Genomic DNA, 24,117 nt, shown 5'->3' with positions numbered 1-24,117 from the left:
GTGGTCTGCAGTTCATAGACTGGTCTTGCAGAGCCAGGGCCTCCACAGTCATTCCTGGCTTTCAGTTAGGAGCTGGAGAGTGTGTGATGGCTCTTGAGTAATTTTGAGAATTTACACCGGTCTGAAGGGTTTGGGACTGTTCTTTTGCATGGTGACTATTGGAAGAAGAGCATTGTTAAGGACTTTGAAAAGCTGTGGGGGCTTTGGGGGAGGTATAATTGGAGGTCCAGGAGTAATTTTATGGAATCTGTCCCAAAAAAAATGTGAAATGAAGGTACCTTCTGGAAAAAAATCACAAAACCTTTTGGGTTGTGGATTTTTATCCAATTTTCTTCATTCCAGCATTTTTTTTGCACATGCATGAAGAAGGTACCTGTCAGGGCACATGGTATTTTTTATAAGCAAAATTTGAATCTGACATCCAGTTCCTATCATTGCTAGTTCTGCTTACAGCTCTGGAGGTTTTCGACAAAAGCACTCCTGACACAACTGATTTGTCTGCACTGCTCATTTATTTTCTCACAGGACCCCGTGGTTAAACCACTTTGTTGTTCATACTTTTTACAGTGATGTAGAAATGCTTGCCCTAGGATCTGAGCCATAACCTCATGAGGTGGGAGAGGATTGTATAATAGCACCATGACAAACCAGCTCAGGACTGCAGGATGTTGGAGTGGTTCCCCACAGAAAAGTAAACGGTTTGTTTTTAAATCATTACAGCAGCCATTTGCTCTAGAAATTTCCATCCTTTTGGACATTTTTTTTTCTGTGGAGGAGCAATAGGAGAGAAACTCAGTTCATGTATTTACAGTTATTGTTAAAATTTCTAAGCAAAAATTCGTCATTAGTTGTCCAGTCCTAAGCAGAAGCTTTTTATTTCTGTGTTTGATATAAAAAGAATTGTAAAATGTTATAATATTATATATTTTATTTGCAACACTTCTTGAACTTTAAATGTTGGAAAACAATTCTTAGTGGTATCCATCAGGAAATAAGCTGCTTTTCTTCCATATTTTGATTTTTTTCTAATTCCAACAATATATGCATAAATTAGGTTCTTTAATGGTATCACAATACTGATTTTGACATTTTCTTTCCAAGACTTGTCACAAACATGCACACTTAGATGAACAGCAGCTGCAGTGGGAGGTCAAGTTGAATTAAAGGGGGAACATAGAAAATACCCTTCTAGGTGAACTGATCCATAGGCTTATCATCATCAGGACACTGCAGAGGTTGTTCCGGGTTGAAATGTCCAAAGGGCTGTAATGGAGCTAAGCAACTCAACCATATTTGGCAAATAGGAGGGATTTTGGAACTTACCTTGCTCTTCTGAAAAGCTGAGCTTTGAAACGCTCAAATGTTCTGATGAAAATTCCAAATAATAAGAATTTTTCAGTATCTTTAAGGATGGAGATGCCACAGTCTCTTGGCAGCCTGTTCTGGCATTTGATGCACCTCATTACGAAAAGAATTTTCCTGATCTCTAATCAGAATTTTCTGTGTTCCATTTTACATCTGTCATCTCCTGTCCTATCCTCTCCAATGGCTTCATGTCCTCTATTCACTTCTATCAAGTAATTTAAAAGAGCTTCTTCTTTTTCAGGCTAAACCAACCCAATTCCATCAGCCACTTCTCAATACCTGCTACCAAATATTATTAATAAATAGGTTGTTCTCTTTAAATTGTGACAGAAGCACAAAACCTCTTCAGTTTGACTTGAGAATTCTCTCTGAGGGACTTTGTTCTTTTTGCTGACCACACCCAACCCAGTGGGAGGTGTGTGGCTTCCCTGAGACCTGGGTAAGGGACATCATCAAGAAACTTCCCAACCTGGTACAGCCCACTGGTTGTTATCCTCTTAGGGTTTTCTGAGGGCAGCAGTGAAGTCCCAGCAAAAAGGAGAAGGACAATGAGGAGGGGAGCCTGGGGAAAACTGGCCAAGGGCTCTGGAGCACAAGCTGTGTTCTCTTCTGTGCTGCCAGTTGCACATGATGCAACAATGATGGAGCAAGAAACAGGAAAGTAGTGCAGATGAACACCTGGCTTCAGGACTGGTGTAAACAGCAGCATTTTGTGGTTTTTGATCGTGGGTCAGTTTATACAGCTCTGAGCTTGCTGGCAGCAGATGGGGCCACTTGTATCAGAAGGGAAAAGGGATCTTACTCAGGACTCTGCAGGGATCATTGAGAGGCCTTTAAACTAGATTTGAAGTGGGACAGGGGCATAGCCAGGCTCGACAGAGATAAGGTGGGGCCAACCTGCTGGAAAGCAGCTCTGAGGAGAAGGTCCTGGTGGACAACAAGCTGTCCATGAGCCAGCAGTGTGTCCTGGAAGCCAGGAGGGCCAGTGGTATCCTGGGGTGGATTGGGAGGAGCATTGCCTGCAGGATGGGGGTGATCCTGCTCCTCAGCTCTGGTGAGGCCACACCTGGAGTGCTGTGTCCAGTTCTGGGCTCCTCAAGAGGGACACAGAGCTCCTGGAGTGGGTCCAGGGAGAGTGACAGAGATAATGAAAGGTCTGCAGCATCTCTCTTATGAGAACAGGCTCAGGGAGCTGGGCTGTTCAGCCTCAAGGAGAGACAGGGAGGGAGGACATTATCAATGTCTGTCAGTGTCAGAAGATGGACCAAGCTCTTGCTGGTGATGCTGAGCAATAGAACAAGAGGCAATGGGCAGAAACTGATGCACAGAAATTCCACCTGAACATGAGGAAGAATTTCTTACCTGTGCAGTGATCGTGCACTGGAACACATTGTCCAGAGAGGCTGTGGGGTCTCCCTCACTGGGGATATTCCAGAACCCTCTGGATGCAATCCTGTGCCCTGTGCTCTGGGATGCCCTGCTGGAGCAGGTGACCACTGTGGTCCCTTCCAGCCTCACCCAGTCTGTGATTCTCTACAATGTTTATATTCTTCTCTACCTATGCCAGCTAACATAGTTTGGGTTGTTGTTTTTTTATCATGTAATATAAGACATGCTGCCTCTGTCTGAGAAGAGCTACATTTTCTTTCAGTAAAGTTGAATGTGCTACACTAGCATTCTGCTAAACATCTGGGTTTCAATAGATTTTCTACACACACACACACACACACTGGAAGTCATGTAAGAATTTATTATTTATTATCAAAACAATAATATTTCCAAGGAAATGTGAAATGGTTTAAAATCAATTGTTCTCATTGCAAAGAATAAACTGTTGAAGAGACAACCTTAAATATAATAAAGCAATAAATATTAAGAAAGTGCCTTTACAATAAACTGGTTGTTTAAGGATTAATGTAGCATGTTTCAAGTAGTGATTTACGAATGATGAGTCAGACTTGGAATTCAGAACTTGCTTGACAAAGCAGAACAAACAATATAAAAATTTTGCATGATTAAATTGCTTATTGCTTAAGCTCAATTTACTATTAGCTTTTGTTAAATTATTCCAAAATAAAATCAAATCCAGATTCAAACCCTGGACCTTCTCTCTCATGATCTGAATAGAGAAAAGTAGAATTTTATTCTCTAGCCTCGAGATGCTCATTAAACTTAGACTTTTCTGTGAGAAACCATAGAGTTATGAAGGGATTGAATCAACAGCTGGCATTTCTATGATCTTTGAGCTTTCATTTAAGACATTTAATTTTAGTGCATGTGTGATGTTTTCATATGTCTAGCTGTAGATAATTTACTCTGTATCCTACCTAAGGTAGGTCAGGGTAGCCTTTTGATTTCTTTAGAATACAAGGATTTCACAAAGCTCAAAGTTGGGCTCTTTGTGCCTTCTGAGCTGGGAGGAGAAATGCCCCAGTCGGTTCTGGGGCTGCTCCATGGGTGAGTTCCCAATGACCCTGGCACCCAAATAATGCCAGGGGAGGCAGGACTTGCCTTTGAAAGGCCCTCACCCAGCTCTTCTGGCTGCCCACAGAGTACCATTGCTGCCTGAATGGCCTTTGTGAGCCCTGCTGGGCAAGTGGGACATTCTTCCAGGTGCATTTCTTTCCTTATTTGTGTGTGTTTGGAGGTGCTCGGGGAACTCATTTCAGGGTAGTCTGTTCAAAGAGCTTTATCTCAATAACACTCTCCTTTACAGGCACAGCCAGGTAATGTATTTTAATGTTCTTTGCAGTTGCTTACCTAGAATGACATTGTTAAAGTCAGGTATTCCATTTATTCTTACATAATTTATGTTCTATTGTGTCTTTTTAAAAATCCTATCTCCTCTGGAACTTGAAATTTCCTAAGAAGTTGGAGAAAGACAAAGAAACTTGTTTCATGCTTCACTAATTCTTTACTTGACTGTGTCCAGGTTTTAATTTTATAAGCCTTCATTATGACGCTTTTTCTTCCCCAATAGCTATTTATTAACATTTTGATTTCCTGACAGGGTGGCTTTTGTATAATTCACATTTTTCTGACCAGTCTCAGAATTTTTATGTTCTTTGATATATCAATTGAAAACTGATTTGCATATTGATACTGGATGGACTTCTTAAGTAATAACCTATTTTCAGCTTTGCTTCTTGTTTTTTTAAAACTGACTGCTTTCTGAGGGCTTCATTGGGGATTTCTTAGTTGACTTAGGGACACCTAATTCATGTTTTCATTGAATTATTCTCCAAGTTGGTGTCTGAACCATAACCCTAAGAATCTATAAGAAGAAATTAATTTCTTGTATAGCACAAGTTTTAGTAGGTACAAGTCAGATGATCCACTTAATTGCAAAATTAATTTAGCCTTAAAGGGAACAGGTTGGAATGTGTCTCCACAGTTTTTACCAATTCTCTATGGTAATACCCACTGATGTCTAGGCATGTGTTTTGTTTTTTTCCCATGTATGGATTTTGGACATGCAGTTGTATAAATTCCCTGTTCCCTTTAGTCTCCATGATAACATTAGAAGGTAGACTGAGATTCTTTTTTCTTGCTTTATTTAATAGACTCAGAACCGTATGAAGCTGATGGCTGACAACTATGAGGATGACCACCTCAAATCCTCATCCCATTCCAACCAAACCAACCACAAGCCCTCCCCTGACCAGGTAATGTCTCTCTCTTTCGTTTTTAAAGTAATTTTTACTGTGAGGTCTGATGATTTTGTGTCATAAGTAGTTTTCCCTGACATGCTTGCAGTACCTTGGAACAAAAGTAGCCTTCCAGAATGCAGTTATAAACCAGAAATGGGTGTTGCTGTTGTGTTGGCTTTGTGTAAAGCTCCTGAAATGTGGATGTGCCTTGTGAAATGTGAAAGTTCCTGGTACCAAGCTGTTGTTAGGTGGGTGGAGAGGAGGAGAAATTGAAAAAGAACAAAAACTTCGCTCTCCTAAAATGTGAGACTCGAGTCTTGTATGACATATTCAGATTTTAGTAGCTCAGGTTTACTGCTTGAGTGTGAGGAGTGTCCAGGACTTTTTCTTGTCTTCAGTAGCAGGAAATCATGCTCCAGGATCAGCTTTCTGATCTGTGGATTGCATGTGAGCAGTTCCCTTCATTTCCCACGAGGAAATCCCAGCCTCGGTGCCAAATGAGCACAGACTGCTCCCTCACAAACTCAATGGGCCGTGAACTGAAGGAAAATCAATTTACCATCTCCAAAGCAGTGAGGAGCCTCCTGTGGCATTTACAAAGCACAGCCGTGTGCTTGATAACTATTAGAGAGATTAACCATCCCTTGGGTAGCACAGAAAATGCCAACATAATTGCACATCCCATGTTGTAATCTCATCCACTGCAGTTTAATTAAAATATTAGCCATCATTAATCACTGCCTCGATGGGGTGAAGGAATGCTTCTCTTTGTCCTCTGATTCATGTAGAAATTGGTGAGATCTGAAGGGAAGCATCTCACTCTAGTCCTTTAAGTGCCAGCCAAGTGATACACAGAAATAATGAGTAAGGTACAAGCAGAAAATGTCAAAAGCCAATTACTTATCCACCTGCAAAAATAGATCTTGAAAAAACTCCTTTCATGTATAAGAAGGAGTGTATACAAAGAAACTATCAGAAAAATTCTCATTTTCAAGGGAACTTGCTTTTGCATCCTAATTTAATACCTTCCTCCACTGTACATTGACTGGCTTGAATTTTCTGCTGTGTTTTTGGAAGATTTTGGTGTTTCACTCCCCTTTTTCAGGGGAGTGAAATTGTTAACACTGAAATTTAAATGTATTCCCTAATCTTAATTTGGCACAAATGTTAGAATATCTGCTGTTTCTGCACTGAAGTCTACAGAGAGCTGAAGCCATTTCCAGCATGTAACTTTAGTACAAGCTTGCAAATGAATGCAGAGTAGCATTCACAGATGAAATGAAAAGATAACATGTAAAATCGAAATAAAATTTAGACATTTACGGAAATTCTTGCAAAGACCCCACAGGAAAGGACAGTAGGGGAGGAGGGGGTGGGAGGGGGCTCTGATTGCACTTCCCCTTTGCAAAGGGACATTTTGAATGCTGGCAAAGCCTACAAGGGAGCAAAGAAAGCTGTACCTCAAGGCAGCTCAGAATACTGAGTAAGGAATTGAAACGCTTTGTTCTACTGTTTGTACTTACAAATGTGCTTTAAAATACTAACCAACTCTTTATTTCATTCCCATGCTGCTCTGGGGCTTTCCTCCCATTGCCACCTGTGCACCTCTAGGATGAGGAGGAGGGTATTTGGGCATAACCAGTCAGATGCTCTTAGCTCAGCCATTTTGTTCAGAACGGTGAGAACCCAACCTCTCCTGCCAATAGAAAAGTTTCCAGCAGTCACTCACTCCCACACCTCGCTCCTGTGCTTTGTGAAACCTGGCTGTGCTCCCTTCCCATTGCTCCCATGTCTCTGCATGAGGGTGTTTCTCGTGTGGTTTTTGTGCAGTTTGTGATTTTCTTCTTCTAATCATCCTGCCATTGTTTGACCATGTTGTGGGGAGAACTTTCCAGGGCATGTAATTGAGTTTCTGTGCAAGTAGGAGAGAACAGGAAATGTCTTTTATATCATTTATCATTGACTTCACGGAGGAAACGTTTTCAATCAGATTCTTTTTCAAAGCAGTTTGCACCCTAGCCAAACCTATGTGTGCTTTTTCAATTCTGATTTGTAAAGAATTTGCTCAGAGATAATGTTCCTCCTGAAGATAATGTTCCTCCTGAAGGTTTTAAGCATGTTGAGATCTGCTGCTGAGATTGCTGCCGTGCACGCTGACCTTAGCAGTCACAGAGATTTATCAACTCACATTACAGGATTCTCTGATGGACCAGGAGTATGAATTGTCTATAAATGTGAAGGCAAAGAGGAATATCCCCTTAACCTTCCTCTCTCCCTTCCATCTCCCTCATTCTTTCAAAACAATGGGGGAGAAATTTGGAGCTGTTTTTCATTTAAAGTACATTTTGTTTCTCTGTGTCCGTGTCCACAATTTTTTTTCTTTTCTGCTGTCAAATTGTCCCCACAACAACTCCTGTTTCCAAAAGGGAAGGGCAGAGGACAGAGCCTTTCTCCTCACTCCTGTTCTTTAGCAAAAAAACCTCTTGCTGGCCAGGAGTCAAATACTGATTAGTCCACTACAGTACACAGGATTCACTTATGCCTTGGAGTATCAGTTTTAAAGCAGAATACGTTTCTCTGAAGTACTTGAGGTATTTTAAAGGACTGATGACAATATTTTAGAAATCTATATGAAACTTTTTTCTTCCTCATTTATCCTTTTAAGAAAAAAAATTTCACATGAGTTTCTGTGCACTTTTTGCTAAGAATTTGATTTTTTCGTATCAGCTGTTTGAAAGAAAACTAAAAGTTTCTGTGGAAATCTTGGATCCTTGCATTTCTGAAAATTATTGCTTTGTATTAGATTTGTAAAACATTCATGAGAGAGTAAGGCACTCTCATCTCTTGCACTTGCTCAATTAACTGCAGTCTGTCTGACTGTATGGATCAAATCCCTCTTTTCAAGCCAACCATCTGAAAAATTTAATCCAACTGTGGCAGTGTCAAACTTGAATTTCATGCCTTGGGGTTTGAACTGAGAAAATCTCTTTAGTGGACAAATTGATAAAGTGCTTCATTAATTTCCACTCGCTGTTGATTTCACATCATTTTTGAATCACCGCTGTTGCAATGGTTGTGTGCTCGTGTGCATTGTTACAAGTTTTAGAGATAATGCTTGTAAAGATCAGCTGAAGCACAGAAATTAAACAGGGGAGATCAGGTAAGTAAATGATGAAGAGGACACTCACTATAAAGGTAGGAATAATTCTGATTTCCCTTCTGGAGCAGACATGGAGTTTGTGTAGAAAACACTGAGAGAAAGATTTCTTTCCTCTCCCATGTGCTGATGCATTTAAGAATGCGACTGTGCTAAGAGTATGGTTTTTCATGGTTTTCTGAATTAATGAGTGGTTGACATAAAATACAGCTTATCTCTCCAGTTTGAGGCACTTTCCTCAGGAAAGCTGTTACAGAGTATCCCAGTCAAAATAATGAGTCAGCCAGCAGCCTTGCCTTCCACGCATCTCATCAGAGAAACTTGTCGGCCTCAAGATTGTCGTGCATACATCAGCAGGGAAGGTATAAAGGTGATGGATGCTTCCCAAGCCAGTTATTCCCAACAGAGTACATGTTTTTACTGTGCTATTCCATGTTCATTAAAAAAAAAGTCCTTATTCTCTTTGTAAAAGCTAAGATGATGTAAGTTACCGAGTCCCTAACCTCCATGTGCTGAATTAAATTTATGTATTACAGTGATAAAATGTAACTAATAACATGGAACTTGGCAATAAGTTAGTTTTTTAAAGTTCCTTCAGGTCTGTGGATGCAATCACCTTCAGTCAATACTGAAAAATAAATGGAGACCAAAAAACTATGTGCAATAGTTAACTCCATTATTTTATTTTTATGCTTTAGGTCTTAAGACTTTTACCCTCCAGCATTCTGGAACTGACTGAATTTAGTATTTAATTGTGCCAAGTCTATACATGACAGCATTATCAGATAGAGCTCCCCTGAAATGGAGCACTGTTCATAAACATATGCACCCTCCCTGTAATTTCTGAGGATGGTAGTTTACATTTCAGTTTATAGTTCAATGTAAATACCATCTTTCATCCTGAAATAGTCTTTCCTAGCATTTTTCACTAGGCTCGTTTCCTTGCTGTCTGAATTTCTTATGACTCCTTTTATTCCCCAGATGGAGCTCTCTCCTCCTCTACACCCAAATCAATTCCAGTGTGATTTCACATGAGGATGCTCTTTGGTCTTTCTCAAATGCTGAAAGTGCTCTGGCCATTGGCTTAATTAGTTATTACTAACTTTTGTCAAGAATAAAATTAATGTACACCTTAAGAGATCTAATACATGCAAAAGGATAGGTGTGTATGTGGGTGTGTCTTATTGTAGATCTGTGCCAGATGTGTGCCACGTGGGGGAAGGAAAGGCAAAGCTTCCATACAGAGATTTCCCAAGCTGCTAAATTCATCCAGTTGTCTTGTGAAGCACAGCTGTGCTACCCGAAATGGGAGAAAGTGTGGGTGTGGTTCAGAATTAATTAAAAATTGTTATTGTACTTAGTAGAGCGACAGTGGAATGGTCAAAGAGCTAGCGTGGAACTGGAGTGCATAAAAATGGGGACATTTCGAGATGATGAAAATATTGGCAATTCCTATTACCCTAAAAATATTGTCAAACAAAAGGGCTCTGTGACATTTTTCTTTAATACTCTGACAGATTTTAAGTCAGAAGCAGTAGGCATTGTGAGTTGAGCACTGAAGGCACTTGCAAAATTTAACACTTCAGATTTCAGAGGTGATGGATGTCTGTGGTGGAAAGAGGGGCTAAGTTATTACAGGAAAATATTTGGCTCATCTCACAAAGCTTAATGTAATCTTTGCCAGTGCAGTCAAACCATGTGAAGTTTTCATAGGGATCACTACAACACTAAAAGTGTTTATACTTTGGGAACTTTGAGGAGAACATTGATTTTTTTTTTTCCTACATTATTTGATTCTGATTTCTTTTAGCGAAGTAAATAGTTTTTCATGGTGAGTTCCATGAAATGACATTAAATTGCAGAGGCATTCATTCGCTAGATAAATGTGATCCTCTCTCCACAAGACAATTTGTACAGAGCTGCTTGTCCTGCTGTCACACTTTAGAGGTTCTCAGTGTTGTCACTCACTATGCTGTGACCTCATAAGCCTTTTTACTAGATTTATTTTCAATATGGTCTCTTTTATTGTTAGATCATGCAAAATGGTCAAAACCACCAGGCCTTCATGCCTGACTCATATTACATTGTAATTTACTGGACATGGTACTAGACCACGATTCAGAAGATAAATTCTTTCCTGGCATCGTCTCCAACCACTCACTTGTTCTCTTTCTCCCTTGTCTCAAATTCTCTAAATGTAAAATGAGCTGAAGTTTTTGTAGAAGTGCAAGTTCTGCTTGGGAAAAGTGCTGTATAAATGCTAGGTATTATTACTGTGTGGTATTTGGAAATTGTCTTCTTAAACTGATACGATGGTGATTCTAATACCTCATTTTGCAATTGTTCCCAAAATTGTGTTAGATCTGTATTTGAGTTTATTACTACTTATCTTTTTTTTTTCCCCAAGAGCCTATTCCTTCCCAAGAAAAAGGAAAATAATCCATATTTTCTAGGAGCTGCCATTCCAGCATGCTGGACAAAGCTCTTTAGACCACTGTCTCTTGTTCTTTACTGTCATATCTTGTCTTCTGAAGAGTCATTCCTTCCCCTCTCTAAAAATCTACAAACTAATTGTGTAGTATAATAATGATATTACTACAATTCTTCATCCAGGTCTGTAGAAGCATTGTGAAAGTGTCTTGTGCTTCCTTGGAGGCATACCCTGTGCAAAATTTGAAGGCAGCTACATGAGATAATCTCACATTGCTTAAACTTGTCCTGACAGAGAGACAGAAGCCAGATTTGTTTTGTCATATTGGTGATAATCAGGATTCTTCACTCCCCCTTTTCAGATGGCAACCTTTTAGTAAGAGCCCTAATGTGATGCACTCAAATAAGATGATGTAACTAATTCACCCTTAGGAGGGTTAGAGAAGAATGCTTTCCTTGAGACAAAGTCAGCTTACACTCCTGGTCCTTTTCTTCTTCTGGAGAGCAATTTTTTTTTTAACTATTATTTTGCTGTTTAATAACTAATATCTGTCACAAAGAATGCATTCATACAGAATGAATGTATTCTCTGTCCAATAATGTTATATCTAGGAGCACAAAAGAACTGATCTTGATACATTGTTCATCTTCTTTCTGATCCCAGAATGATAAAACTAAGATCTCCAGATGGAATTTTGTAATCTGCAGCTCTGGGATGAATTAAACACTCACAACCGAGGTGTAACTGGACTGTATCACTGTCTTCCTATTATTCTTACAGATCAAAGAAGAACACAAGTAGATACTTACAGTCTAAAACATTCAAAACAGATGGCTGGTTTCTTTTTGTAGAGATTTGTGCTTTTCAGCAAAACAATTGCAAAAAGGCCATCGTTCATTTCTGCCAGATGAGATTATGCCAGGTCTGTGTCTTATTTTCTCTTTTGATTTGCAGCTGAACATAATCTTCTACTAGTGGGTTGGTCTTTGTAGCAAGCAGGAATTCTGCACTCAAACATTATATTGTTTCTGGCCACTTCCAGGAGAGTTGTTCCTTGCAGTTTGTGTGACAGTCTGTACTATGTCCCAGTTATTCTGAGCTCTGGCACTCCTAGACAGGACACTCAGAGGACAAGCAGCTGCAGCCAAGTCCTTGTAGTTGTCAGTTAGGAGGAAAGAAACTGAGGGAGAGGGGAGAACAATCTTAGAAAAAGAACCAATCCCAAACCTGCTTTCCAGTGTATTAACTATGAAAATAAACTCTGAAATAAAAACTGCAAGGGCATGTAGCCAATCTAGACACTGTATTTTCCTGGCTGGTAAAGCTCATAATGACTGATGGACATGTCAGGATTTACAGTTCCATCTCACAGTAGGCTCACTGCTGCCTCTCCAACTACATCTGATTGTTAAAGTAACTTTTAGATAAGAACTACTAGATATACGTATAAATAGGTATATTTATTCATGGAATTTTGCATTTGAATGTGGAGCAAGCAACTCCAAAAAGACTTCCTGAGGACAGATAAACCTTCACAAGTCTTGGCTTTGAAAGTGTCTTTCAGCAGGTAGAGAGCTGCAACAGCAGAACGAAGACCCAGAGTTAGAGAAGAACAAGACCAAGATTCCTGTCACCTGCAGCCAGGGAGGTTGGAGTTCATCTGAGCAGGAAAAGCACTGATTGTATTCTCTGGTAGACTACTTAGGAAATACCTTCTGGTTTGCATTAGCAGTGGAACAGACAGCAGAGCACAGCCCTGACACATCAGCACTGCCATGGACACTCTCTCCCAGTGCCTTGCTGCCATGTTCTGCTTTCAGACAAAGGCATGTGAGACACTGTTGCCTTTTACCCCTTGTAATAGGAAGAATCGACAGACAAAATACAGCACAGCGAGAAATGTGTGTGCTTTCTCGTTCACTCTTGCATAGACAGCAAGTGCTAGAAAGCTTGAATGCATGAAAAATATGAGCAGGTTTGTTCTTACTTATTCTCAAGCTGCTATATTTTTTTAGAGAAGGAATCAGCATAAAATCTTACTGATTGTGTGAAATCAAAACTTGCCTAGTTACACCTATGGAAGTTTGATCAGGAGAATGCTGTTTAAATCCACGATGTTGTGTAAAAGCTGCAAATAGTTGTTAAACTATTCTTGCTTACTGTGGGACTACTTTTTTTTTCCTTGATGATAATTGTCAGTATCAACAGCCTGACTACCCAGTTTTACAGCTTTCTATAGTTTAATTTATTGTTCAAAAATTTAACCTGATAACTAACACAACTTACAGGGGCAAAGAGTTCAAATGAAGGAGATTTGAATAATAAAGAGGTGTGAGATGTGCACAGCACAGGGAGTTTATGTAGGGGTAAGAGACTGAGTGAGTGCCCTTGCTTTTGAAAGGAAGGGATTGAGGAAACAGGTAAGATTCAAGCTGTGTGCAAACACCCCCCTCAGCTCTGCTGAGGTATCTCATTCCCAAAAGTTCATTTTCCCCTTGGTCCAATTACAGGCTCCTCTCATCAGTATTTGAGTTCTGATCTCCAGCAGTCCCTGCTGTTCCTCTCATGGTTCCCTACCAACTTTGCTCCACAGCCCACATAAATGAAAGTTGCCAGTGTCATGGAAAGCACTTCTGGATTTGTTATGTATAAAAATATTTTAGAACTACTTGTGCTTTTTGAGTGCTTTAGGAACCCTACCAACCCACTGCAATTCTCTGCCTCACCTACATGATGGGGAAAGGATTTTATTTGAACAGAGGGAGCTAATGACAAAACTCCTTTCCCTGGTTTGTTTTTTCTGTTACTTTTTTCTGGTCTGGATTTTTCCCAAGGTGAAGAGGGTGAACTCTGGAAATCATTAATCCATGGGATTTGTTCATGGTGTATAAAAATTTCAAAAATAATTTGCTATATAAAAATGATTTCCTAATTGATTCTGTCAGAAAGGAACTGAGTAAGACAGCTCTGTCAAAATAGCCAGAATATCTTTTAGCTCCTCACGTATATTGTTCTGGTTTCTGAGGAGAAAATTATGAAGGTTAGAGTTAAAACCTTTTTTTTTTTTTTTTTAATCTTTAAAACAAACCTAAAGAATACTGAGCCTGTCCTTGAGCTTTTGTGTGGGGGTCTTCTGAAGAAACCAAGTATCTCTGTGTATCAGTGAACTGAGCTGAACTGAACTGAGGTCAAGATGTGTCTTTTTGAGAACTTTCTTCTGTTTCCATTTAAAATAATGAAGGGAAGACATCAGTGATAAATTGCTCTGAATTTGGGAAAGCTTTGCACATTCTGAGCCAAATTCATGCCTCATAAAACTCCATTGCATTCAGTGGTTACAATATTATTGTTGAACCCTTGTGTTTGTTGCCAAACAAACACAAATGGTCTGAGCAAGAAGGCATAATTCAATTTGCCATGCAAATACTTCCAGACTGTGTCACTCACTATCTTAGTTTATTTTCATACCTCCCAATATAAGATATTTAGCTATAGAGGCAAAATATCCTTGTCTGGCAATATCTATAATAAAACCCAGATACAGGGAGGTATACAGAGATTTGTCAGGCCCTTTTGAAATAATTTCTTTTTAACAAACAGATGTGCTTACACAATCTTTGGCCCCATCTTCTCCTGTGCAATGGTAGTTTGGGAAGTGGATTTTGTTGGGTAGCATAGTTGCAACTGTATGTAACAAAGTTTGAAAATAATTTTCCACTCTCACATGACAGATGTGGTTCATAGGAGATAAAGGAATACCTGCACTGTGTTTCCCAAGGTATTTGTTATGTCCAGTCTGAAGTTTTGAAGAGGTGTTTGGTGGTGCTTTGGGTTTCTGCTAGGATTTTTTTCAGAATTTCTTCTTCATTTGTGCTGTGCAGGATTTACAATGAACACTCACGGTGTGTAGACCAGGCTGGCAAGCTAGATTGTTTCTCAAATTAATTAATTCCTTGAAAACTTTCAGATTTATTCCACTTACACTTCTTTGTAGCACTTTTAATGCAGAAACACTGTCATTTTTACCTCACATTGTTTACTTTGACCCCTGAGATTACTTGTCAGTTCTGCTTTCTTTTCTTCTTGATGTAGCTGTACTTTTGGGGAGGTTTTTTTCTCTCAGATATTTAGAGATTTAGGGGTAAGTCAAGAAAAACTACTGAATTATTTGATTGCAAAATGAAGACCACTTACCAGCATCACTGTGTCCTTTAGGGTTCTGTAGTGGATATATACACACAGAGTATGTGCAAGTAAGGCAGTCAGGCTAATAGGGGGCATGACAGCAGTCCTGCCAGTGCCAAATGTACATGTGGCACTTGATATTGCCATTGCTGTGTCAAAAAATGCTATTTTCTCCTTTTTATTTGAACAATAAGTGCTGTTGATCCATGATCAACCTCCACATTGATGCATTATTCTGACATGTAAGGCAAGTTGTGTAAGGAGATAACTTTTACAGGGTCGACTGATGCAGTTGCAAATGGCAGCTGCAGGTTTTTAAAGTAGAAATTTAGAAGGTATTCTCTGAAATTAGTTAAGTTAATTACTTGGTTCTGAAAAAGAAAAGTGGTTGCTTCCTTCAGAAAAAAAGGGATTGTTAGCAGGGAGAAAGGTCAGGTCATTAACCCTTCTGCCTGGAGAAGGCATAATTTAAAGCTGGTGGTTGTGGTGAATTGCACATTGATTAAACTCATTCTTTATTCTGCAGATGTCTGTGGATATTTGTTAGTTTTCTTTTCCAAATAACCACCTATGTGTTTTTTGCATATTTCCACTAGACACTGCTGTGTATATAGGTATTTAAATGCAGAGACTTAGCATGTAAGACTTGAAATTCAGTTACTCATATTTCAGTTGACCATTGTCCAGCAATAGTAGGACTACCATTGAAGAAGCAGTGTCATTTCATTCTAAAGCTCTTTTGCCCCAGTGACTTGTAAAAATACAGTTAAATTCACATTTGTCATAGTCAAACATTCTTTTTTAAATGTACGAAATCTCAAAAAAAATTTTCAAGTTGAATTTGGAATATATTCACAAATATCTTTATTAGTGGGTTGAGTTGGTTTGGGTTTGCATGAGAGATTTGTCAGGCATTTCACATTTCTGCCTCAGAGTTGTAGTGATTGCCTTTTTTAGTGAAACCCTGTCAAACTTAGCTGGCCATTAGCAATATTCTGACGTTGAGGGTACATTAAGCAGACTTCATTCCATGCATTGATGAGGATGGCCTAAACCTATCAGGGCAATTAATGAATGAGAGCTGCTTTAGAAGATATTCCTGGGTTTGCTCTGTTTACCCACTGTTTTCCTAGAAAGCTCTGCAGCTCGGAGCTGATCATGAGAACACGGTGTGGGTTATGAACCCAGCACTGCCCTGCTTTTCCACTTAGCAAATGCTCTTACACCCTCTTGAGATAAGGCAGGGGCAGCTCTGCTGTGTGGGAAGCACAGCACCTCTTGCTAAGTGGCCAGTTCAAATTAGATACGGCAGGAACGCTGATATAAGGGCACTTCCTACTTGACTGGCAGCGTTTAATGGATCCCAAGTGAGGGGAATGATTGCTCTGTGAACAGCTTTGGGAGGGCTGCTAGTTAAGAACTTTCACACGCCTCATTTGGCCTCTTTCCAGCTCGAGGTAAAAGGGGGAAGGGTGCAGGAGGAATGTGCTTCGACAGGGGGTTTGGCCCTGAGCAGTCAGATTCAACTGTTGTATGAAAATCTTCCATTCTTACTTGCTAGATAGCTCTGCTTTCTCTTCATCAAGGAGGGTTTCTGTTCACAAGGAATAGCCAGGAAGGTTATCCAGACAGGTTCATTTCAGACTGGAGTCTGTGCATCTGATGGGTATCAAAGAGACTCTAGTGTCTGAAAAGAATACAAGGCTGCTACTACATTGATTGGACTAGTTATTACCTAGTTAGTTATTAGACATTGACTGTTACATTTTTATAGAGCAGTAATTTCTTAAGATGTGATAATCCATCATTTTACCCTGTGTGGGCAAACTAAATAGTAAGAAAAATAGGAAAGACATCCATTAAATTAGAAGCATCACTAGTTTTCACCTGCACAGGCAATACACTTTCAGATCATAATCTTGGTAACAGATATAAATTGGGGTACATAGTGCAAATTCAGTAAATAACCAAAGCTGATGATACAATTGCCTAAAGACAGTTTTGCTTGGTGATGGAAGTGAAATGTAGCTGTGTTGATTCTATTAAAACATCTCTTGCTATTGCCCTGTACACAGGACAGCATAATATTCTGCCCTGCTGCAGTTTGCAGTCACCCATTCACACACAGGTGGAATTTCTGTGCATCAGTTTCTGCCCATTGCCTCTTTTCTATTTCCTTGTACCACCAAAAACCTGGCTCCATCCTCTGACACCCTTCCTTCAGATACTCAGACATTGGTAAGGTCTCCTTCTCAAGGCTCATCAGGCCCAGCTCCCTCAGCCTGTCCTGCCAAGAGAGATGCTCCAGTCCCTTCATCAACTCTGTTGCTCTTTGCTGGTCCCTCTCCAGGAGCTCCATGTCCCTTGTCTTGAGGAGCCCAGAACTGGACACAGCACTCCAGGTCTGGCCTCACCAGGACAGAGCAGAGGGGCAGGATCACTTCCCTTGACCTGCTGTAAATGCTTTTCCTAATCCACCCCAGGATACTCTTGGCCACAAGGACACAGTGCTGGCTCATGGGCAGCTTGTTGTCCACCAGGAGCTCCAGGTCCTTCTCTACAGAGCTGCTTCCTAGCAGGTCAGCCCCAGCCTGTGATGGTTCATGGGGTTATTCTTCCCCAGGTACAGGACCTGACTTTGCTGAATTTCAGACACTTCTTCCTTGCCCATCTCTCCAACCTCTCAAGGTCCCTCTGAGTGCTGCACAGCTCTCTAGCATATTGCCTCTCCTGCCAGCTTTGTGCCAGCAGTGAACTTGCTGAGGAGGCATCTACCCCTTCATCCAAGTCATTGATGGATGAATAAACACACCAGGGCCAGTACTGACCCTTGGAGAATACCACTGGTGACAGGCCTCCAGCTAGACCCAGTGCCACTCACTGCAGCCCTCTGGCATCTGCCCTTCAGCCAGTTCTCCATCCACCTCCTTTTCCACTCATCCCATCCTGACAGAACAAAGCATTATTTTTTGATGGATTGCCCCAAGGCTGCACAGGTTTTTACTAAAGCCCATGAGCTCACTCTCTCTCTCTTGCAGGTTTCCTGCCTGTCTCCTCTTCTTTGGCTGCCTGTGGCTGTGGCAGCACCCTGATGTGCTGGTGTGGGACACAGAGCCTGACATTAGTCAGCTGCTTAGTCATGCCTCTCAGATCCTCACACTCTGTAGAAACTAATGCATGTAAAACAGTGTTAGAAACAAAATAAGTGAGCCCTGACAGCCTTATTAAAAGGGGTCGAAGCCAGAGCCTTTGTTGAAAGTAATGCCAGCACCATGTTGTGTTGACTCAGAGATTATCTCACTCCTTATTCATTAGCAGGGTCAGAGGTGTCCTATTGAAAAGATATCCCCAGCCCACTAACAAACAGCAGGTGCAGCCTCTGCCTGGGAACACGAAGAGAAGTTGCCAGAACTTTGGCAAGGCTTCCCAGCTCTCCCTGCCCAGCACCTCATTTTATGGAAAGGAGGCCCTAAGCCCAGTTCTTCCCTAATTTTTCATCAGCTGCAAACCTTAGAGGTTTGCAATACTGTGGTTTCAAATATGTGCCCACAAACATGTAGAACAATGAAGCAGTATTCTTGTGGAAGGTCATGGCAAAGGATGCCCTGTAGAGGCACTTATGCACTTGAGCTCTATATTTTTGTTAAAAAATGAGAAATGGTTCTTCAGATACTTTTTATGGGATCTGGATGACTCTAGTTCGGATTGCATTGAGGAGGGATGATTAGATTCAGATTGGGTAAAGTAAAATGAAATAAAATAGTGCTTTATTAATCCTTTTATATCAGTTTTTTAGTTTGTTATATAGAACCTGGCATGTTTAGTAAAAGCCATTGCCTTTTCAAAAACTATAGAAGACTATACCTTAACTATGTAAAACCTTATAAAAACTGAAATGTTAACCTTTTGGTGGAGATATGTCTCTGTCCAATCTCTACAATAGAGATGCATTCGTCTTAGAATTGTTGTGTTTTTGCATAATTTGAAACTATTCTCTTTAGACCATGTTTATTGCATACTTAATTTACAATGAAATGTTTGTTGGCAAAACGAGCTAAAAATCTATATTGACATTACCTTTTGGACAAGTTGTGGACAGACACCTTTTATCAGAAAAATCATTTTTTTTAAAACAGTTAAACTGAAGTACTGTTGGATAATCAGTAGAGTTAATGCATTCAGTTTAATATTGTTTTATTTTTCACCATATCATCATGATTTCCCAATCTAATCACACAGCTGTCATCACTGCACCCTTTCACCACTGTCCTTGGTTTCTTTCTGGGTGTTGGTACATTATGGACAGAAGTATGAAGGAAAGAGTGTTCAGGTTTCTTCCCACTGTGAAGCTGGACAAGATTGTAACTTGGAGGCTGATCTTTGCCTTCATCCCTGCTTGGGTCTCAGGCTGTTCTCACTGTCTCTGCTCTCTTATTTCAGATCATTCAGCCCCTCTTAGAACTTGACCAGAACCGCAGCAAGTTGAAGTTGTACATTGGCCATCTGACAGCCCTGTGCCACGACCGCGACCCCCTGATCCTGCGTGGGCTCACCCCGCCTGCCTCCTACCACCTGGATGATGACCAGGCAGCCTGGGAGAAGGAGCTGCACAACATGACCCAGGAGCAGGTGAGTTGGTGGGCTCCAATTCTCAACAAGGACCTGAACTTGCTGATTTAGGCTTTACTGATGTGCCAAGCCAAAATGTGGTGAAACCGCATTTGTGAGTGGTGAAAGCAGGTAGCAAAGATGAGCTCTTCAGCTGATAAAGGGAGTCAGTAATTTTTCTAAATCATTGACATTTATTATTTATTATGGAATTTTAGTTGCTCTTTTATCTGTACATGGGGCTATTCATCTCCACAGTCATGGGAAATCAAATGGTAAGATACCACTTTTGCCATATTTTAACTGTTAACAAATTTTAGCTGCTCTCTATAATTCAGTGTAGTCATCAAGATGTTAAATCTTACTTTAATTATATAAACCATTTATATTTTAGTCAACATTTTTATAAGTGTCTTTATATAAATGAATGCAGTGTCCTTACCTGCTGTTACAGAATATTCTGTAATTTCTACTTCATACCCACCTTACCTGCATACCTGAATCAAGATTGGACTCAGTGTGCTGGATGTGATACACCCATGCTTATATACACACACACAGTGACTTCAGAAACCCAACTGTGTATTTCCAGGAGTTTTGGAATATAGAACTGAAAGGGTTTGATAAGAGTTTGTTAGATGAAGTCTCCACAAGGGGCTGTCAATCTAGTTATAAATCATCTACTGAAATAATCTTCCTTTCCCCCAGGTCTGGTAATGTCTTGCCTTCCTTAATCCCTTCATTGGCAGTTTTTTATCTGTTGTTTCTGGACTATCATTCACCATTCCTCACAACCTTTTTTCTAACTCGTTCTTATTTCTCTTTTCAGTTTTTTTTACTTTATTATTCTAGTCCTATATTACTGAGTGCCTTTTTTTTTTCAAATTAAGCTACTACAAGGAAATTGTACCAGAACTAAATGTGACTTATTTTGTCTTTTTAACCCTGACTTTGGATTATAATGCCAAGTCTTTCACTATTCACTTTCATATGTTTTATACCAAACTCTATCCAGTGTACACACAATCTAATGTAAGGCCTATACAGTTAAAAGGGGATTTGTGGGTCAGTGAACATATCTTGAGCTTATCTTGAGCACTTCAGCTCTGGTTTTCTTCCTTTGTGATTTTAAAACTAATTTCCTTGAACTTTCAACTCAAGACTGAATTTTGATTCAAAAATTGGAGAGAGCAGCCAAATTGCAAGAAACAACAGAAGCATGTCTGAAAATTCAGGAAGAGCAGACCTCTGGAGATAAATATGCCTGTAACAGGGCCGAGATGGTACAAGGCTGTCATGTTCTCTTTCTGTGCCTGTCTTCATACATTTACTGATTCACCATGTGCTGTATGCCTCCCTCAATATCTACATTTGCCTCTATAGGCATGACACATTCCTTTTCCCTTCAGAGCCTCCTGGCTTCTGTAATCACTGAGACAGGATTAAAATTTCTTCAGTTTTATGCATGCCATCCTCCTCTATTAAAGCCTTACAGTTCCTGTGGTATCAGTCAAAAAATAAGGCATATTATTTTGAACCACCTTGTCTGTCAGATTGGGATGAAGCAGTGGGTCACAAAACCTGTAGCATGTTAGGGGAGGCACCTCTGAAAATGAGAGTGAATATGGGCAAAGCTTGGCTATCACTGAAATGAATTGCCTCATTAATTATAGCTGTGGTGGTCTTCATGTGTAATCAGGATCTGTGGGGACAGGTGGTGTTTGCTATTTGATCAAGACATGTGGGTAACGAAAATAGGAAAGGCTTTCTTTGTCACGTTCTTCTGAATAGTAAGCCCAAAAATAATATTTCCCATTAAAACTTTGCTAGTCCATTAGCAACATTTATGGGTTACCCAGTAAAGAATGCATTGTGAGAAATTGTGAGAAAAGAGAATTACCTAAGTTTTTCTGGAAAGGGAAAAGAATTCTTTTTCTATCCTCTCACATTATTGTCTTAATTCTGCACTGCTGTCACTGCAGTTGTTTAAAGTTATTTGCCATTCAAGATTCCCAAGCATAAATAATGTCAGCTAAAATAAAATGTAGCTGTCTCTTCTGCTTTCCCAGACTCACTCAGATGGTATTTAAGAAGCTTCAGTTGCAAAAGACAAACTAATGATATATTTCAATTTACAAAGCAGACTTTTCATCTAAGCCATGGAGCTTTTCTGTTTCTAGCTGCAGAGTTTCCTTTGTGCTTAAAGTATTCCCATGGGGGGTGGGAATCATTTCTCCAGATTTGCAGAAGCCCATCACAGAATACCCGTTTTGCATCTTTGGAATTTTAATGAGTTTTGTAAATTACTTCAAATCCAGTGCATTAAATTCACTCCTGTCCCTTCTAATATGATCTTCTGTAGATAATGCTTTACAAGCCTCAGTGGGAAAAAATTAATCCCCTTGAATGTTAAGAAGTGCTAACATGATTAGGGAGGATACATTTAACCAACACCAATAATATTTAAGCATGATGCCAACGTAGCCACTTCTCACCAATGAGATTACCTAGTTTGGTTTGGTTGTTTGGGGGTTTTTTATAAATAGTTAAGAATTCATTTTCGTACTGCTGCTTTTGGAACTGTTATTTCCCACTGCAGCAACTTTGACTGACAAAGGTTGGTTTGCTATGTTTCATTATAGTCAATATACCTGGTAGGTCTTTCATACCTGCTGGGGAGGCTCAGGTACAAACAACAGGAGTTTTCTGTGGCTTCTTTTGGTAGATGTAGCTGGTATATGAAGTAAATTTAACCTTTTCACTCTTCCAGTGCATCCATGGTGACCCACAGAAACTAATGTACAAATAATTGTTGGAAAAGTATCTGCCAGCATCAACACCATGGATCTAAGGGGAATTTGTTGCCACATAAATAATTTTGTAGTCTCAAAGTTTGACTAATAATTGGACCCTCTTATCTATAATAGTGTCTTGACACTACCATTAAATTCAGTGGTAGTCCTTAGTGACTTCAACTGATTACAGAATATGCTGAGTTGGAAAGGACCCACAAGGATTATAGAGTCCAACTCTTATTCCTGCACAAGATACTCCCAAGTATCACAGCAGGTGCCTGAGAGCATTATCCAAACACTTCTTGAACTCTGCCAGGCTTGGGGCTGTGACCACATCCCTGGGGAAGATTGATTGTAATCAAGCTGTGGGGCCAAGATGCTTTATCATTCCTTGTTGGCATTTTATCAAACACATTTTGTGAGGCTGAATTATTGTAGTAAAATTTTGGTCCATTTGTAATGAAGAACTGAAGCCAGTACTTAGGAGTATATGGTGTCTCAAAATCTAATCTAAGATAATATACTAGACTAAGTTATGGACAGTAAAGCATCTAAAGTGCTCAGAACTGTCATTAAATTATTCCTGTGGTGGAAAATGTCCCTTTGAGTCAGTGCTGACCCAGTGTCCCCAAATAAGCTACCCAGTACTGTTTCTGGAACTGTTCAGTTCATCCTTCAACCAGTACATGTCCTATTTGACTTTTCTTATTAAAAAAAAATGAAGTTACCAGAAGAAAAGAGGAATCTTCCAAGTCTTGACACTTAAGAAATAAAAATTCCTTTCATTCATTATAAATAATTGCATTATCCTAGCAATTTCAATGAAATACCATATTTTCTTTCACTTTGTCCTAGAGGTATCATTATGTTAATATCCTTGAGCTCTGTAGAACAACTGCTCCATTTCACATTTCAGACAGTTGCCTCTAAGTGCAGGATTTTAGTCCTTTATGAAAGGAAATGGCATTAAGAACATAATTATATGGTCCACACTTTTACTTATAGTTTGGGTTTTGTTTTGCTCTTACCTGTACAAAAGAAAAGAATGGAGTAGAAACTGGAATTTGCTGAAAATCCTCTCTTCAGTATGTCAGAGGTGGTGCACTGCACTGGGGTTGAGAGGCAGCAGTGTGAGAAAATAAAAAGAGCCAATGAAACAGAGCAACCAGATATTAGAAGTAGGTTCTTTCTGGTGTTTAATCTATCATAGCAGTGATAGATTTGTTAATAGCTTAAGGACTATTAGCAGTGTTTCTTAGCACCTCAAATCCTGCTGTAAATGTGTAGAACCTCGTATGACAGAGAATTTCTTATTTTTAATAAGTCCTGCAGTGATATTTAGAAAAAATATTTCTACCAACAGAAGATCTGTACAATTAAAATAATTTTCTCAACCCTACGAGTAGGAGGCATTTTTTTCCTCTGGCTCCCTGCCATCAGAAGCTCTTTCCAGCCATGTCCAGCTTGTCCTGGCTTCCTCAGGCTGCTGGGGGTCCTGCCAGTTTCTTTTGGCCCCCAAGCACCAGTTTGTTCCCTGCACACTCATCCTCTCCCTCCTTCCCCAGAAGCGTTTCTGGCAGCGTTTGCATTGTGACCTGGCATCAGCAGCAGTCTTGGAGACCTGGGCCAGGTGCATTTCCATCAGAGGCTGCTTTGCTGTGAGTGACAGAGAGAGGGACTTGTGGAAAATCCTAATAATCATCAAAGAGCCTTTGTTGTGCCAGGAAGGTTGTCTTCCCTCCCCCTGTGCACCAGCTTCAGCCAAAGCACCTTCTAGGGATTCCTGCCTGCTGATCCTCTCCCAAGAAATCAGGAATGTCTTTTCTGCTCAGCTGCCCGAAGCAGAGGAAGGAAAAAGGTGATAATGTCACTTTGCTGCAGCAGTCACAACATGCTGTGTCAGCTAAAGAGTCGTGGCTTGGTTCC

At 40.0% G+C, this 24,117-nt stretch overlaps 1 protein-coding gene across 10 annotated transcripts in view; it reads left to right on the top strand.

The window, feature by feature from the left end:
- ERC1 (ELKS/RAB6-interacting/CAST family member 1) overlaps positions 1-24,117 on the top strand; it is a 275,197-nt gene that overhangs the window by 238,394 nt on the left and 12,686 nt on the right. For 8 of the 10 annotated variants that reach the window (XM_088164633.1, XM_014869999.2, XM_088164632.1 and 5 more), the window contains 2 exons: positions 4,929-5,030; positions 19,229-19,417. In XM_088164633.1, coding sequence (XP_088020759.1) covers positions 4,929-5,030; positions 19,229-19,417 — 291 coding nt within the window. Of the gene's footprint in view, positions 1-4,928; positions 5,031-6,626; positions 6,694-19,228; positions 19,418-24,117 lie in introns of those variants that run through there. The other 2 variants (XM_088164631.1, XM_014870001.2) reach the window with 1 other exon arrangement.

Source organism: Sturnus vulgaris, chromosome 5 (assembly GCF_052056855.1).
Source record: "Sturnus vulgaris isolate bStuVul1 chromosome 5, bStuVul1.hap1, whole genome shotgun sequence".
Classification (NCBI taxonomy): domain Eukaryota; kingdom Metazoa; phylum Chordata; class Aves; order Passeriformes; family Sturnidae; genus Sturnus; species Sturnus vulgaris.
Note: the sequence above shows the minus strand (reverse complement) of the source record. Positions and strands in the feature narration are given on the sequence as shown.